Genomic DNA, 19320 nt, shown 5'->3' with positions numbered 1-19320 from the left:
TATGAGTACTTATTATCTCCCTCACTAAACTCTGATCCCTGAAGGCAGGGACTTTTTCTTACCACTGGATCCCTGGCACATAAAAGGCACTCAAATTTATTGAAAGAATGATGAAAAGGAAAATAATATCTTTTATCCCCAGTGCTCATATAGTGCCTGACCAATCCTAGGCACTCATTAAAAGCTGTCTGCATTTTCCCCTTATTGTTTATTTCTGGTTTGTTATGGTCTGACAATGATGAATTTTTTTTCAATACTAACTTTGAAATTGACTTCTTAATGCTACATATTTTTAAGCTTTTAAGAGCCATGCTACTCCAATAATTTCCTCTTCCTTCTCTCAGGGCAGCCATACTGTACAACTCTGGCAGGGTACACTGTACTCAATGGAGCAGGGAGTTGTCTGATGCAGCACTGATGCATCCTCACTTCCCTCTGTGAAAGGAAAAGCATTCAGCTATTTCCTAAAGTTAATTACAACAGCAGTTCTAAACCCTAAGCTATAAATCAAAAACACCTGGGATACTTTCACAACAGAAATGCTTGGGCCCCACCCGAAAATTATTGAGTCATAAAGTACCAAAACTCCCCAGGTAACTGCAGAGCTAGTGTTGGGAAACACTGGGGTGGGAGCACAGGATGAATGTAGGAGAATTGGTTAGAAATTAATCTAGATAGGCAGGTTAGTGTATTCAACACTTAGGAATTGGAATTTAACTTTACATCAGTGAGGAGGGTTTTAAGAGGGTAATGAAATAATCAGATCTAGGAGAAAGGTTAACTTGGCACCAGTGTGGCAGGGTTTAGAGCCTGAGCTGGGGAGGCCAGGGGAAGAAGCTACAATGAGCCCAAGAATAGACTGCGAGGACTTGAACTAGGGTGGCTGCAGTGCAAACACAGAAGAAGGGACTAGGAAAGGACTCACAAGACATTTGACAGAATTCGCTAAGTGGAATGTGTAGGGTGATTAAAGAGGGAGAAGTTATAGACCACTCCCAGATTTCCAGGGTAAGCAACTGGATGCAGTTTGATGCCATTAACCAGAGAATACAAGTGTAAGGATAGAATGGAGCAGGTAGATGAAACAAATTCCGTTTCCAGCTATGATGAAACAGACGTTCCTTGTGTAAACCATTTAGGTGGAGCTAGAATACCAAGAAATTGGAAATTAAGATCTAGAATTCAGAAGAGAGGTCGAGGCTGAAGTTTTAGGTTTGGGAGTCAACAGGGTATTTGGTAACAATTGAGGCTATTGGAATGGATGAAACTGAACAGAGAACTGTCTATGTAGAGTCAGAAGTGCTTAGCACAGAATTAAAGATAAATCAGGCTTTCTCATTAAACTTACTAAACCACATAATCTTAATTTTATTTATTTTATTTTTTAATATTTATATTTATTTGGCTGCACTGCATCTTAGCTGCAGCATGTGGGATCTTCATTACCGCGTGCAGGATCTTTTTAGTTGCTGCATGCGGGATCTTTTAGTTGCGGCATGCGGGATCTAGTTCCCTGACCAGGGATCAAACCCGGGCCCCCTGCATTGCGAGCATGGAGTCTTAACCACTAGACCACCAGGGAAGTCCCCTTAATTTTAATAAAGCTCAGCAGACCACCATTAAAAATATGCAGATGTCAACGTGAGGAGTAGATGATAATATAAAAAAATTATCTGCAACCTGTATGATAATTTTAAGTATTACTACTGTTATCTCTGAACTTACTTAGAACACAACAACCTGTTAGCTTGGAAAGACTAATTTCTAAGCTTATTAAATAGCAAATTAATCAAGTTAGCTCCTAATATGATACCTGTGCTCCCCTAAGTAAAACAACCAGATATTTGGTGATCTACTTTCTACAATATAAAGGCAATATAAATACATCATTGAGCCAACTCATAAAAATACAACATGTTCTTAACAAATGCAACTAGTAATATTCAGAGATTGTCACTTAGTTTATGTGTCCATGTATGTTTGTGCTTATGTGCCAGGCAGTTCTGTGTAATTTACTTAACTTTAATAATACAAGTTCATCATTAGGTCTGGAATTATTTCAACAGAAAATTAAGTAAAACTTAAGAAAAAAATACCAGGCCCTGCTATTTCCAAGAGTGAATGAACTTGTCTAGAACTTGTCCCTGAAATCCTTGTTTTTAAGAGGCACTCAGGTAATTATGATGCAGGGGGTTCAAGAACTATAATACTTTGAGAAATACTAGCTTATACCAAATAAACATTTTAACTAAGTCTTTTAAAAACATGTTGAGAAATGTTTAGAGATTACAAAAAAAAATTTAAGTAACAGTATTACATATGCTTTAAGTAGAAAACACATTTTCTTTATTCAAATCATGTGACTTTCTGTACATTTTGAAATGACACACAAAGTCATAGCAAAGCTATATTTTAATTTCATCATATTCCACTCTAAATTCTGTACCATTTACCAAAAATAACTTTTTATAAAGCTTACTGTTTTGTCTAATATTATACAGACTATCAATCTACACATTTTTGTGTGTTTCTCCTAAAAATTAGATTACCTTATTAGGATATTATATAAAACTAATTGGTATATTACACACCAAACGTAAGTACAGATTCTGTACAATGTAATAGTATACATATATATTACAAGAGACTAAATGCCTTGTTAAAAGTAATAGTTTAAGAAATCTTTCATGGAAAAAATCTATATCACAAAATGTGGTGGCTTAAGTATCAGTTGCTTTCCTCTCATGAATTTCTTTCGGTGGGCATTAACTGTCCATTTAGCTTCATTAGTAGTTTTACCACAAGGCCGGCCTACAAAGTAAAATACATTGACAATAAATTTGAAACATGTAAGAATGTGTAAATGACATACATGGCAGTGGACAGACAGTTCTCTATGTATTTGAAAAGGAACTTTTCATTGTTATAAGACTGCAATAAATTATTCAGATAAGTTTCTGGCTTTGCTTAGGAAAGGCCTGCCTTTTTACCTTGGTCTTAAATATGTTAACTTCATGTTAGAGGTTTTCCTTAAAGTAAAATGGACTGTAATTTTTTAAAAAAGAAATAACTTTATTAATACAGTAGAGTTTATTACTAGAAGTCCAGAGTAACTGATTAGGTACTTACCTGTTTTGTATGTACTATAAAGCTCATTTTATATTCCATACTATGGATCTGAAAACATGTATCAGCATCTCCCAACTGCCACATAAAACAACCATACTTAAGACTGATGAGTAAAGCCTACAACATAATTAGAAATCATTATAGTGAAATATTTATTAAAAACAACACCCATCTTCTCTTACTATCTACACCTATCTAGACAGGTCTAAACAGTGGTTTTGACAGTTAGAATAAAACTTGTTCAAAGTGCTCACACTAACTTCACACGGCCTGCAGTACAGAGCCACATATATGGTAGACTCTTAGAAGAGTGCCTTGAGCAATGATATTCTTCTTATCAGAATGACAAATTTTTTTTTTTTTTTTGCGGTACGCGGGCCTGTCACTGTTGTGGCCTCTCCCGCTGCGGAGCACAGGCTCCAGACGCGCAGCCTCAGCAGCCATGGCTCACGGGCCCAGCCGCTCCGCGGCATGTGAGATCTTCCCGGACCGGGGCACGAACCAGCGTCCCCTGCATCGGCAGGCGGGCTCTCAACCACCGCGCCACCAGGGAAGCCCAACAAAATTATTTAAAGATGCCCATTCTGTGCTATGTATTTGTATATGTGTACACAGAAAGAAGTATTATTCAGCCATGAGAAATAAGGAAATCCTATCATTTGCAACAACATGGATGGAACTGGAGGGCATTATGCTAAGTGAAATAAGCCAAAGAAAGACAAATACCATAGGATACCACTTATATGTGGAATCTAAAACAGCCAAACTCACAGAAACAGGAAGTAGAATGGTGGTTACCAGGGGCTGGTTGGTGGTGGAAATTAAGGAGATGTTGGTCAAAGTAGTACAAACTTTCAGTTATAAGTTCTGGGGATCTAATGTGGGGCATGATGATTATAGTTAGCAATACTATACAATATGCTTGAAAGTTGCTAAGAGAGTAGATCTTAAATGTTCTCACCAGAAAAAAGAAACTGTAATTATGCAATGTGATAGAGGTGTTGGCTAATGCTATTGGGGTAACCATTTTGAAACAGATAAGTGTATCAAATCAACATATTGTACACCTTATGTGTACATAAAAAAAAAAGATGCCCATTCTATCAGTGGCTTTCAAGAAAATTAAGTGTACTGCAAGTTTTTACTTTCTGCATCTTAAAAACAATTCCTTTTACTATTGATATATTCAGTACCTTTTGAATATTCATATAGTACTTTCAGATCTGAAATTTATGTAATAGGGTAACATGTCGATTTAGGCAATTTCATATCACTGAAAATAAGTACGCTGATATATTTATTGTAAATATAAGCATTATTTAAAAAATTAATAATATATCCTTCATATATTCAACAGAACTATTTAAAACCAATTACAGTACCCTATTCCTACATGTTGTAACATAATGGTATATTTAAATAGGAATCCAATATATTCTTTGGATTATTTAAAAAACAATTATCTCCTAGTAGTAACTTACATTTTCTTACCCTAAAAATATATTCTTTGTATACACATATACAAAGAAAGTGTTCATGCCATCCTTTAAAATAAGTATGTTGAGAAACATTACCTCTCTATGACTAGCAGTTCTTAACATAATGATTGTAAATAATAAACTAAGGATATTCCAGAAAGGTAATGGTTTAGGGCATTCTGAAAGGTTCTGTAAGTGAAATGTAATATAATTAATTTACATGAGTGTATACCACTTATAATGGGAAAATAGTATCTTGCTTTAAAATAGCTATACTTATAAAATATAACTTATAGACAGGATCTACTAAAATAGCTATTTACCAAAGTACACAATGAAACACTGAGTCAAGATATCATAAAACTTTAAACTATCTTTTGGATCAGTGACTTGAAACTTCTTTAATCAAGAGACAGGAAACTGTCCATTTAATATGTCCTCAAAACAGTTTAATATACAGAAAAAAAATACATCTGTGGTATAGCAACTCCTAGATTACGTGAAGGTCAAATGACCAACAAAAGCACTGAAGCCATAAGTTAAAAATAAAGGTTTTGTTTTTAAAGGACAGTGTGCAGGGAGAAAGGAATTCTTGAGAAATCCACAATAATGAAAACGGCTGAATGGAGTTGAAGAGCCCACATGGCTGTTTTGAGAGACCAGTCTGCTCCAGAAGGAAAAAGTAGCTCTCATTAGGAGGTAAAACCTACAAAGGGGAAGGTGCTTAGTGAAGGAAGTCAAAAAGTAAGAGAAATGACAGGGATAGTTGAGAGCAGAAAAGGGAAACCATGTAAGTCAGAAGTAGACATAGCCAACCAGGACACACAGGAGAAATAGTGATGTTGACAAGTGACCATGAACAATGGCACTAAATGGGTATTTAAAGAACCAGTTTTATTTCAGAAGGGCATTATGGTCTACATAAATTGACATCAGCAAAGGGTAATCTATTGCCTGGATGTAGCAGTGGTATTAAGGCTGAAGATATATCAACAAGTACAGTTCAGTTATGAAGACTGTAATGCTTTCACTATAGTAAAACATTGAACTGTAACACTGCATTTACCTATTCGATAGTGCCTACATTTTATGTAAGTAGAAAGATAGGTCTCTGATGAGTATATGAAACTGGCTGAGGTGTATTTTCTGAGGGGCAACTTTTATTATTCCAAACAATAACAAAATATAGAAGGCAGAAGTAATTGAGATTAAAAAAAACAACACAGCTGTATTCTATGGCTTTTCCTGAGATTTAATCTCTGAGGCTAATGTATCCCATATGTAGACTTTTAAATGCAAATGAATGTATTTTTGCAGATGAAGATGTTTATTTAAGCAAGCTTGTCATATTCAACCCTAGCAGATTTGGTCAATCTAAGACAACTGAGGACAAGCTGATTGTTCCTATCTTAGATCGTTTGAAAATGTAATTATCTTAGAGCTTTTATAAGTGCCATAAATTTATCAGTAGCTTACAGAACACAAGGTAATGATTATGTGGACAGAAAACATTGTTACCCTTGGTTTCAATCACCTTTTTATATGCCCAATGACAGCATTTCTATTTATATTTCTAGAAAAAGCAGATTCTTAATAACACTATCATCCTCTGCCTGCTACTGCTATCTCACTTACTCAATTCCTGGACCAGAATATTATTCATAATATGAAATGTTATATTACTGAAACATCATTTGAATACTATATAAAACTTTTCATTGTTGCCTAAATTTGGAATGCTCCCAAAAGTCAAACACAAAATATAGTTTAGAGAAAAGGCTCAGTGTTATGCCCACAGTATCACCATCCAGTTCGATGAAGAAGAATTTGCAGATATTTGTATAAAATGCTCTGAAATAGCAGAGGAAAAATTTCTTGAAATGACAAGGGGAATTTCTCCTTCATGTCTTTAGTACAACAGGAATAGAAAAAGTAGTTACAAGCTAATAAGAAGCAGCTTATTTTGTATGAGTAAAATAGTCTAAATAGAAAATGATAAGCAAATGACTCCAAAGCAAGCAGATATCAGAGACTTCAAAAAATCAAGTTCCAAGTCAGTCACTGCCCTATGTCCCTGCATATTCTTTATCTCCATTCACAGGCATTTCTAACAGTATGGGAAAATAACTGTTGCCCATAATGATGACCCTGAGTTATCAGGAAATAACTAAACTACAATTGGGATACTTTCAGAAGGTATGTGATTACATAATAAAGACTTACAAAAATGATGAAAAAAGTTAGGTTTACGATGAAATTCCCTAATCTAAAACGCCTTTTAAAAATGCGTAAGCTCAGTTACTTAAACTGATTTGGAAAATAGTCTGTTCGTGACATATCTGAATGAACAAAATAGATTTTTATCTGCTTCCTATTACTAACTAGAAAGCTGTTTATCCTGTGAAATGTGTTAAATATGCTAAAATTAATTGATAACACCATATTTATATTATCATGACTTTGATTAGAAAAAGGGGCACAATACAGTAATAAGCCTCTGATTGAAAAGCTCTGAAGTAGGGGCGGCCAGATCAAGATGGTGGAATAGTGGGGCTTCCCTGGTGGTGCAGTGGTTGAGAGTCCACCTGATGATGCAGGGGACGCGGGTTCGTGACCCAGTCTGGGAAGATCCCACATGCCTGTGCTCCGCAGCGGGAGAGGCCACAACAGTGAGAGGCCCGCGTACCGCAAAAAAAAAAAAAAAAAAAAGATGGTGGAATAGAAAACCTCTGAACAGTTGTAACAGGTATTCACAGTCCCATCCACACTTCATCTTGCCCCCCAAAATGTTCTTATAACTTATTCTAATTTGCAAAATGAACCACTTGTGTCAGATATTATATTTCCTTTTTTAAATCTGTATTTTTTTCATTTAAATCTAATCTTTAGAATAGGTAATACATTCACAGTTAAAAAAAATTTTTTTAAGTTGCAAAATGCTATATAATGAAAAGTCTCCCTTCTACTCTTATTCCCAGTTACATGGTTCCCCCCCTCTAAAGGCTTTAAGAGACATTTTATGCATACAAAAGCAATACTTATGCAAATATAGTATTCACTTCCCCCCATTTTTTGAGGTATAATTGACATATAACATTATATTAGTTTCAGGTATACAACATAATGATTCAATATTTATATATATTGCAAAATGATCACCACAATAAGTATCGTTAACATCCATCACCATACATAGTTACAACTTTCTTTTTCTTGTGATGAGGAATTTTAAGATCTATTCCCTTAGCAACTTTCAAATATGCAATACAGTATTATTAACTATGGTCACCATGCTCTATACTACATCCCCATGACTTATTTATTTTATAGCTGGAAGTTTGTACCTTTTGACCCCCTTTACCCATTTTGCCCATCTCCCAACTCCCTGCCTTTGGCAACCACCAGTCTGTTCTTTGTATCTTATGAGCTTGTTTTTTTTTTTAAAAAAGATTCCACATATAAATAGTGAGATCATATAGTATTTATCTTTGTCTGACTTATTTCACTAGGCATAATGCCCTCAAGGTCCATCCATATTGTTGCAAATGAAAGACTTCATTCTTTTTAATGGCCGATTAATATTCCATTGTATATATTTACACATTTTCTTTAGCCATTCATCCACTGATGGACACTTAGGTTGTTTATCTTGGCCATTGTAAATAATGTTTCAATGAACAGGGATGTGCATGTATCTTTTTGTGTTAGCGTTTCTGTTTTCTTCAGATAAATACCCATTTCCACCCATTTTTACATGAATGGTAGCCTATTACATATGGTTCAGCACCAAATATATCTTGGAGATCATTCCACAGAAAAATATTCTTCATTCTTTTATATGGCTGCAAGGTATTTCAATGTTACAATTAATATGTTAACTCCCTATTGATAATCATTTCGTTTTCACCCCCCTATCCTTTGCTATTATAAATGAATGAAATTGTTCATGTAGGCTAGTACTGTTATTTTAGATATTACATAATGTGACTGGTCAAAAACAGCTGAAAAGATGAAAATCTACCTTAGTTTCCATATTGAGAAGATGAAGTCCTTTTATATTCACACCTACATACACAGGGATGACTTTATGATTACTGGGGCTTGCCTTTGTAAATATCTGTCCTATGAAAAAAGCTGCTCCATATGTAGGAATTTCCCAACAATTCTGTAAGAACATGCGCTGTAGGTGATGCATTTCTTTACTGACACCTTCACTTGTACTAAGATTCTAAAAACAAAGTAAAATAAACAGATGTGAAAGGAGAATGTACCTTTGATAATCCAAACAGGTCAACTAAACAGTTTCTAAAATCAAGGCTATCCCAAAGACAAATAAAATTGTGTGACATTATACCAAAGGCAGTTTTTCTTTTGAGATCTTATATTAAAAAAAAAGAAATATCAAGGTCTAAAAATAATGTTTATCTATTCTATTATATTTTTAAGTGCCTCATGGATAGAGATAGTGTATTATCTCATGTTTTTTTAATCTCTAGCACTTACCACAGTATCCAGCATACAGACGGTATTCAGTAAAAGATTCTACATTATTAAAAATAAAACTATTTTGCTCCTTTTCCTTTCAGGCATGTGAACTATAAGATCCTTATTTAATTTCAAGAATAAAATGTAATGTACCTATGTTTAAAACATATTAATAATACTAACAAAATTTCAACTAGGCTATAAAATGTCTTTTTATTTCTATTTAACAGCTTACCTTGTATTCATGAAGTATTCGGTTTGTCCAGTGAGGTGCCTTACTTTTCAATTTGGTAATAGGTACAATGGATTTTAGATTTTCTTCACTGTAAGCAAATACACCAACATCTTTTAAATAAATCATCTTTAGTAGCTACAGTAATATAATCATTTACATGTAAATGGCTTTAATTAATATGATTTTTGAGCTGAAAAATATTATATTGTAACATATCGGAGAACTCTCAACATTTTAAGCAAAAAGTCACGATCCTAATATTGCTCAATTTAGAGAAATGTTTCTTTCAGTAGCCACAAAATATTTTTGAATATTTAAAACTACAATAAACAAACTTTAAATGTGCTAAACCTCAATGTTTTCTCTCAATATGAAACATGAACTAGTTTTTGTGGTGGTATATGGTGAAATGCATCTGCCTTGTAACATTTTTTCTACTAATCCAAGTCAGGTTTTAGTGAACTTATTTAAACATACAGTAAAGAAAGATAAAGCTAACAAGTATAAGGCATATCAAACTATATTCAAATATAAGAAAAAGAACTTTGGAGAGAGTGTAACGTAAAGAATGCTTTACTTTTTTTTTTTTTTCCTCATTCCATGCCTTATATTATTTAATTCCAAACCAACGTCTAAATAGTTCTTAGTAACGTAATATTTCTAAATTTTCTTGGTTAAACTGAACCTTGGGTATAGCACAAGACCATGAATTGTATTAAATACTTACTTTAGGAAACCTTGCTTGTGTTTCTTACTCTCATAATTTCCATAAACTATCTGCAACAGTAGACTTGCCAATGTTATCAGTTTAGCATCAGGAGCCGTATAAAAGCCCTTCAATAAATTATATCTGGCTTCATCAAAGAGAATAAGAATAGCTAATGGGTCTTCAATCTTAAAAGAAAAAGTATAATTTGGTTATTAGGTCACAATTTCCTGTTATAAATGTACAACTTGCCACTATCTAATATGAAAAAGCAAAAGCTATGTAATTTCATATAAATAAGCTGTTATTGCTTTAGAGCAAAGGTTGACAATTTTTTTCTATTAAAGCCCAGATAGTAATATTTTAAGCTTTGTGAGTCAGATAGTCTGTTAGAACGACTCAACTCTGCTATTGTAGCACAAAAGCAGCTATAGACAATACATCTACAAATGTTGGAGTTCTACTAAAACTTTTTATATTGATTCTGAAATTTGAATTTCATGAAATGTTCACATGACATGAAATATTCTTTTGAATTTTTTTCAACCATTAATAGCTTGCAGGATATACAAAAGTAGGCAACAGGTCAGATACAGCAGTAGGCCATAGGTTGCTAACCTCTGATTCACAGTTCAATAAAATTATCATCAGTTTATGGATATGAGTGTGTATAACTTATAGTACAATTTTACTTAAATTCTTAATATTCCTCAAACATTCTTCTACAATCTGTGCTTCACCCAATATAGTAGTGAACCTCAAAGAAGATAAAAGGAAGTATTAACTCCCAGAAGGACACATGAAGTTTGAAAAAAGCTTAACATTTTTTATTTGACTAAAAAATATTCAGTACTTTGCACTTTCAAATAACACTAAAGGAGAGCATACTTTTTTAAGTTTTGAAAACTTTAAAGTTTCACTTTATCTGATAAGATTAACAAACATTGAAAAATGCCAGCCTAAAGAATACATTTCTACTTGGAAATAATCACCAATTATAGAGATTCTGAATGAATACTTAGTATGTTTCCAAATATGATTCAAAATGACCCAAATTCCTTATGGCAAAAGAAATGTTGTCATACTAACTAAAATAATATAATACTCCATATATTGATAATATTAAAAAAACTGAAACAGAATTTCATGGGGGAAAAAAGATAAGGGGATTGCTCTAGATTAAAGGAGACTTAAAGAGACAGTAATCAAATGCAAAGCATGAACGCTGACTAGCTGTTCAGAAGAGACTGAAAAATTGGGGGGAAATCTGAATATGGGTCTGATATTAGAGGTTATTATGGAAACATTAATTTTATTAGGGTGAAAGTGGTACTGTACTATGTAGGTACATCCTTGTTCTTAGAAGATGCATGTTAAAATATTTAGGGATGAAGTGCCAGGATGTCTGCAACTCAATTTTAAATGGTTCACAACCAAAAGAGAGGAAAGATGAAACCAATGTAGCAAAATGTTAACAATTAGTGAATTTAATGAATGGTATATGATGGTATGAAGTTTATTACTTTTTCAACTTTCCTATGGGTTTTTAATTTCTCAAAATAATTGTTGGGAAAAAATGAAAGAAAACATTTTTCTAATAAAAATTAACTTAAAGAATTTGAAGAGTTTGAATAGAGAATAATTATAATTCCTAATAGTGTGTTCAGTGACTATTAGTCAACAATTGTTCTTTTTAAATGAAAGCAGGCTCTTTTCATCCTAAAAGAATAATCCTAACCAAAAAAATACAATTCTTCTATTTTTCAGGTGGTAAAAATAGGAATTTTTCAATTACACAATGAGTGAAAAAGAACGCAACCACTTTATCAGATGATCGTGATATTCTGATTCACCTTAAGTACTCACTAAGCCTTGCTTCTTCTCACTTGAACCTACTTTGTATTATTTGTAACATAATATGCAATTAATTAATATCCAAGTATTATCATTATTGCTCTTTCTCTACCAGCCAACTTTAAAAATATTACTTAGAAAGAAAGAAGACAGGCTGAGTATATTTAGATTATTTGCAAATTTCATACATCTATTACATTTTAAGAACTGCTAACAAAGTTTACCATTTTAACTATTTTTAACTGTAGAATTTAGTGGCATTAATTACATTCACAATGTTGTGAACCATCACAACTATTTCCATATTTTCATTGCCCAAACAGAAACTCTGTAACCATTAAGTCCTCATTCTCTCCCCCCATCACACTAATATACTTTCTGTTTATAGTATCTATTCTAGATATTTATTTAAGATAAGTAGAATCAAACAGTATTTGTCCTTTTGTGTATGGCTTATTTCACCTAGCATGTTTTCAAGGTTCATCCATGTTACGACATGTATCAAAACTTCATTCCTTTTTATGGCTGAATAATATTCCATTTTCTTCATCCATTTATCTGTTGATGAACACTTTAGCTTGTGTCCACCTTTTTGGTTATTATGAATAATGCTGTTAAGAACGCTGGAATGCAAGTATCTGTTTGAGTTCTTGTTTCCTTTAGGTATATACCTAGGAGTGGAATTGCTGGATCAAATGGTAATTCTATGTTTAGTTTTTGGAAGAACCACTCAACTATTTTCCACAGCAGCTGCACCATTTTACACTCCTACCTACAACATACAAGGGTTCCAATTTCTCTATATCTTCATCAAAACTCAACATCTTCTTTTATAAATTTTTATTATTACCACCATTCTAGTAGGTGTGAAGTGGTTTCTCATTGTGTTTTGATTTGCATTTCCTTAATGACTGATAATGCTGAGCGTCTTCGCATATGCTTGTTGGCCACTTGTATATCTTTACTGGAGAAATGATATTTAAGTCCTTTACCCAATTTAATTGGGTTGTCTTTTCATTGTGGAGTTGTAGTTCTTTTAATATTCTGGATAGTAAACACCTACCAGATTTATGATTTGCAAATATGTTCTTGCATTCTCTAGCTTGTCTTTTTCTTGATAATGTCCTTTGATTTACAAATGCTTTTAATTTTGATGAAGTCTCATTTATCGACTTTTTCTTTTGTTACTCATGTTTTTGGTGTCATATCTAAAACTCCAAGGCCAAATCTAAGGTCATGAAGACAACCCATATATTTTGTCCTAAGAGTTTTATGGTTTTGGCTTTTATATTTAGGTTATTGATACACTGAGTCAATTTCTGATGTGGTGTGAGATCAGGGTCTAATTTTATACTTTTTGCATATGAATTTCCAGTTGTCCCAGCATCATCTGTTGAAGAGACTATGTTTTCTTCATTGGATGCATTTGGCATCCTTGTCAAAAAGCAGTTGGCATGGATATATGGGGTTACTTCAGGACTCTCAATTCTATTCCACTAGTCTATGTCTATTCTTATACCAGTACCACATTGTTTGGATTACTGTAGCTTTGTACTAAGAAATTTGGAAATGTGAATCCCACAACTTTATTCTTCTTTTTCAAGAATGTTTTGGCTGTTCAAGGCCCTTTGCAATGAATTTGGGGATTGCCTTTCCCATTTCTGCAAAAACGTCTGTTGTTAGGGAATTGTGTTGAATTGGTAGATCACTTTGCTTGTATTGATGTCTTAACAATATTAAGTCTTCTTATCCTTGAACATGGGATGTCTTTCTAGTTACTTATGTCTTCTTTAATTTATTTCAGCAATGTTTTTGTAGTTTTCAGTGTACGAGTTTTGCAGCTCTCTTGTTTAACTTATTCCTAGGTATTTTATTCTTTTAGAAGTTATTTTAATGGAGTTTTTAGTTTCCTTTTTTGGGGGGGGGGAGTGTCTGTGGCTGGTTATAGAAACAACTGATTTTAGTCGGTTGAGCTTGTACCCTACAACTTTGCTGAATCCATTTATTAGCCCTAGTAGCTTTTGTGTAGATTCTTTAGAATTTCCTATATACAGGATAATGTCATTTGTGATCAACAGAGACAGTTTTACTTTTTCCTTTCCAATCTGGATGCCTTTCTTTTTTTTTCTTTTCTTTCTTTCCTTTTTTTTGGGCGGTGGTGGTTGGGGGAGTGTGGCTCATTGCTTTGGTTAGAACTTCTAGTTCTTTGTTAAACAGCAGTGGTGAAAGCAGGTATCCTTGTCTCGTTCTTAGGAGGAGTTTTCAGTCTTTCACCACTGAGTATGTTAACTGTGGGTTTTTCATAAATGCCATTTATTACACTGAGGAAGTTCCCATCTATCCTAGTTTTCTGAGAGTTTTACCATGAAAGGCTACTGGATTTTGTCAAATGGCTTTTTTACCTTTAGATTGATAACAGAAGAGGGACAATATGAATAGTCAGGCATAAAACATTTACCAAGTTTGGACAAGGTCACTGAAATTTTCATGTGCTAAAATTTGTTTAACCTTGTCTGTTTAATATTTTCTTGAATAAAGAATCTGGAAATTGTGTATTTTTTCTTCACCAAATTTATGAGAGCCTGGAAATTTTCTTTTTCCCCCAGTTTTCACAGCTACCACTGTACTTAGATTATCACCTAGTTTAACTTGTAACATCTCCCTTAGGTTTCTTCCTTGTCCAGTCGTCCCTCAGATGACATTATTTCACTTCTCCTCTAAAATTTACAGTAATTCAAATCCAAACATACTTGTTTGGGACAGACCTTTTTTTAATCAAATGTAAATTCCATTCTCATTTTTTACTATCTATATAGTTCTCTGTTGAGTCAAAAACAGCTATTTACCGACTGTTGAGAATAACTTTTTAATGTCCCCTTTGTAAATATAATCTTCTCTATCCAGAATATTTTTTCTGTTCTCCCCTTACACCAATGCATCTCTTTGCTCCTTTGAAACTTACGCAACTGATTAGCCATTTATTAAGTTTATCTGACACTGTACTCCCTTTCTAACTACTCTAAAATTTCTACTCTAAAATCTTTCTCCCATCTGGTTGGTAATTCTCCTTAGGATGGATTCTCTATTTCTTTTGTATTCTAAGACAATGGAGGTGGGGAAATGGAAAAACCAACCAGGGGCTTTGTAAGTAGACTGACTCAAACTCTACCACTTACAACAGGGATGTAAGGATTGAACAGAAAAACAGAAATAAAACCTCCTGTAAAGGAAGAGTACAATTTCTGCCTCTAGTGCTTAAAACAGGAACTCAGTAGATTCTGAACATTTAAATGACTGTAAAAAAGATTTCTGAGCAAACCTTTTTCTCAACTTCCAAAGGAAGTCTCACATCTCTTCTTAGGAAAAGCTGTGGTGTCTCCCTTTGGGGATCCAAATTAGTCAATTCAGCAAGTATTTCTGGCCAGTCACGAACATGTTGCAATGGTTTATGATAAGGCTTGAGCTGAAGGCCTGAAAAACATCTTTCCTTTTATAAATGATAATGTAAAAATGAACCAATTATATCAACACATAGAAACTTTTTATCAAACTCTCTGTACGTAAGTACTGAACACACACAAATTACAGATCTAAATTTAAATCAATATTGACTTTAATCAACATTACTACCCAATTTGAGGTTAATTGTTTATTAAGAATATAAGAATTATGAGACTAAATCTGAAAATGAATAAAATTTATCAAATATATTTAAGATCCTTAATTCCATGATAGCCTATTTAATGAGAAAATCAGTAGAATTTGGTGTTTAAAAAAATACAATTAAATCACTAGATAACCAATCACAACCACCTCAATGAAATCCCTTATGTATCTGCAATACTTTGTCTGAGAGACAAATCTATAATGACATTGGGTCGAGTTTAAATAACAAAGATCTGATAGAAAACCAATATATAGAAAAAGAAAATCTGTATTATTCTGAGATGAGGTGAGCACTGAAAATAAAGGCAAGTTGGATGAGCACTACGTTTAACAGCATTCAAATCAAATTCATTGCCAAAGAAAAATGTTTTGGTTTTTATCATTTCAAACATTGTACGCGGGCTTCCCTGGTAGCACAGTGGTTGAGAGTACGCCTGCCGATGCAGGGGACGCGGGTTCGTGCCCTGGTCCGGGAGGATCCCACATGCTGCGGAGCGGCTGGGCCCGTGAGCCATGGCCGCTGAGCCTGCGCGTCCGGAGCCTGTGCTCTGCAGCGGGAGAGGCCACAACAGTGAGAGGCCCGCATACCGCAAAAAAAAAAAAAAAAAAAACCATTGTATGAACAAAGAGGGGCCAGGAGGAAGCAGAGGTTTATCTGTTTCAGCTGTCTGAACATAAACAATCTGTATAAAAGAGAAGAACACTGTCTCATTTGAAAATTTAAAAGTCAATAATAATTGATGCTATACTTAAGTTTACCAACCCACTCTCAAAAAGGAATAATCAGGTTTATACAACAGAATAACAAATTTCTTACTGAGATTTTCTGAACAGATCCAAATAGTGAAATATTGCTGTGTTTCTTGAGAGAGACGCATTCCTTCCATTATCTGCTGCACTGAGGTATTATTTCCATGCTTCAGTTCAACAGAACGGTATGATCCATCCATTCTGTATATTCGAACTTTTTCATACTAGGACAAAGAATGATAATAAATTATGCAACCTGGTTATAAATTATACATCCCAATACAACAAAATGCTTTAATTTCAACTTCATCTGCTTAAAAACAACTTCAAGTGAGAATCTTCTGGCAATATTTTATTTATTTTTGCCTTGCCATGTGGCTTGCGGGATCTTACTTCACCAATTAGGGATTGAACCTGCACCCCCCCCTGCAGTGGAAGCACAGAGTCCTAACCACTGGACCTTCTAGCGATATTAAAAAAAATTTTTTTTTCATTATTTATATTTTCTAACATGTTTTCCTCTGAATATTCCATGGTCAAATAAGTTTGAGAAACTAAGGCAAATGGGTTTTTAAAAAATATTCAACTTCAAAATCTTCTGAAAGTATATTTTAAAGCCATTAATGTACAATGTAAATATCAAATGGGGGATATAGACTTGGTTAACTAAATCTGGTGTTAGTCAAGTACCTCGTGAGTTTAGTGAGCCACAAATTAGAATGTAGAAATGTGTACCAGCAATAATTTGTCCTAAGAGGAATCTGTGATAGAAGACTTTGCAGATAAAAGTTATGAAACAATGGACCATGAGCCAGTTTCTTTCCTCCTGTTCAGAAAATCCCAGAGAGAAATGATATTCTTAATACATTTTTATTGTTATAGGAAGTAACTGATGCCACCAAACAACTTCCAGGACAGTTCATTTTAGATAAAAGTACCTAATTCCTTTTATACATTCAGATATAAAAATTATATAAGAAATAAAAATGGTTTTTTACAAAATTTATTTATTTATTTTTGGCTGTGTTGGGCCTTTGTTGCTGCACACGGGCTTTCTCTAGTTGTGGCAAGAGGGGGTTACTCTTCATTGCAGCACACGGGCTTCAGCAGTTGTGGCTCGCGGGGTCTAGAGCACCCTCAGTAGCTGTGGCGCATGGGCTTAGTTGCTCCACAGCATGTGGGATCTTCCTGGATCAGGGCTCAAACCCGTGGCCCCTGCATTGGCAGGCAGATTCTTAACCACTGTGCTGCCAGGGAAGTCCCTAAAAATGTGTTTTAACTATACAAATAGGAAACAAATTGCAATGAAGTATAACATAAGGGTGCCTGTACTGCTTATCTATTTCCTTGCTTTTGTCCTGTACTCAGGGAATAGTGTTTTGACAAAAATGTGTATGAATGTGTGTAATTTTCCTTAAAGGCAGAGATCATGTACTGAATAAATAAAGAATATGTATTCTTTATCACATCACTTTCAGCATTTTATGGTATTAAATTTACAAAAATATTCAACAAATACTCATTGCCTACTTAATAGAAATGTCTGGAAAGGCTCAAACATATGGGTTATACCTGTTGGTATAAAACTTTTATCCTTTATCAGTTGGTATAAATCCTTTTATCTGTTTTTCAAGTTTCCAAACAATTTTTAAACTGATAACAGTTTTAACATCACTATAACTTTCAGGCATAACTGAGTTTTTTCTAATTGTTAATTCTTCTCTATTTTAATGTCACTGCTAATTATTTTGTACATAAGTAGGTGGAAAGGCCAGGTTGAATTGGCAGAATAAAAGACTTAGAAATCTCCTATTTTAACCCATTCACTATCTTGAGGAGGAAGATGAATCTGTAATAGATGACAACTTGCCAAAACTAAATTACCAAATGATATGTAATATTATTATTGGGTTGGCCAGAAAGTTCGTTCAGGTTTTTCATACATTATGGAAAAACTCGAACGAACTTTTTGGCCAGCCCAATATTTATAAATATATTACTTAGAAGGCCTAAGTAGAGAGAGATGCTCCAATGAATAGGCTAAAATTTGTAATCAGCACACCAAGTATACAGATTACACTGGAAATTAGATTAATTTTAACTGATCGAAAGATTTATTTATGCAGTTTTATTTTGATATGCAAGAATAAATATCCAAATGTTAGGGATGATAACAAATTTAATACCTATGAAGTCTAACCATGAGGTTTTATAAAAGCAGGAAAGAAGCCATCCATACATTTATATCCTTCCACCCTTGACACAGATCCTCAAATTACTTATCAATTTAAATACAATGCTTGGCTCTAATTAGTATTTATGAAGATAATTCTTACTGGTTTGTTAATGGCTTCCTTCAACAATTTTGCAGCTTCTTCCCAATTATTTTGTTTGTTTTCTTCACAAATATTTAAAGGAGATCTTCCTTGTTGGTCTGTTATGTGCTAGAAATGTGGGGGAAAAAGGTTAAAGATAAAAGGCATTACAAATGTACAAATAAGGGAAAATATCAAAGTTTCATTACAAAACTATTGTCAAGTGTTAAGTACATATTAAGCAAACTTAGTGCATGCTATACTTAAACATGAACTGCCAAAGATGACTCAAAGCACTAATCAATGTGATTACTGTTTTTCAAAAGTTCTGATTATAGGGCTTCCCTGGTGGCGCAGTGGTTGGGAGTCCGCCTGCCGATGTGGGGGACGTGGGTTTGTGCCCCGGTCCGGGAGGATCCCGCATGCCGCAGAGCGGCTAGGCCCGTGAGCCATGGCCGCTGAGCCTGCGCGTCCGGAGCCTGTGCTCCGCAGTGGGGGAGGCCACAGCACTGAGAGGCCCGCGCACCCCCCCCCCAAAAAAAAGTTCTGATTATAGTAACAACAAAGGTTTTGTTAAAGCTTTTTTTAAAAAAATTTATTTATTTAATTTATTTTTGGCTGCGCTGGGTCTTTGTTGCTGTGCACGGGCTTTCTCTAGCTGGGGCGAGTGGGGGCTACTCTTCGTTGTGATGCGTGGGCTTC

At 34.2% G+C, this 19320-nt stretch overlaps 1 protein-coding gene and 1 long non-coding RNA gene across 10 annotated transcripts in view; one reads left to right on the top strand and one right to left on the bottom strand.

Moving 5' to 3' along the window:
- The window catches only part of KRIT1 (KRIT1 ankyrin repeat containing), a 43470-nt gene that overhangs the window by 3505 nt on the left and 20645 nt on the right, over positions 1–19320 (bottom strand). For 8 of the 9 annotated variants that reach the window (XM_067746451.1, XM_067746449.1, XM_067746453.1 and 5 more), the window contains 8 exons: positions 18640–18747; positions 16371–16527; positions 15207–15358; positions 10055–10221; positions 9328–9415; positions 8629–8835; positions 3130–3246; positions 2324–2811 (listed from right to left, as the gene is read on the bottom strand). In XM_067746451.1, coding sequence (XP_067602552.1) covers positions 2743–2811; positions 3130–3246; positions 8629–8835; positions 9328–9415; positions 10055–10221; positions 15207–15358; positions 16371–16527; positions 18640–18747 — 1065 coding nt within the window. In that variant the 3' untranslated portion in view covers positions 2324–2742. Of the gene's footprint in view, positions 1–2323; positions 2812–3129; positions 3247–8628; positions 8836–9327; positions 9416–10054; positions 10222–15206; positions 15359–16370; positions 16528–18639; positions 18748–19320 lie in introns of those variants that run through there. The other variant, XM_067746446.1, reaches the window with a different exon arrangement.
- The window catches only part of LOC137229077 (uncharacterized), an 80248-nt gene that overhangs the window by 55868 nt on the left and 5060 nt on the right, over positions 1–19320 (top strand). The gene's annotated exons all lie outside the window — the stretch shown is intronic.

The sequence above is a fragment of the Pseudorca crassidens genome, chromosome 8 (assembly GCF_039906515.1).
Source record: "Pseudorca crassidens isolate mPseCra1 chromosome 8, mPseCra1.hap1, whole genome shotgun sequence".
NCBI lineage: Eukaryota > Metazoa > Chordata > Mammalia > Artiodactyla > Delphinidae > Pseudorca > Pseudorca crassidens.
This window is presented reverse-complemented; position numbering and strand designations above follow the sequence as displayed.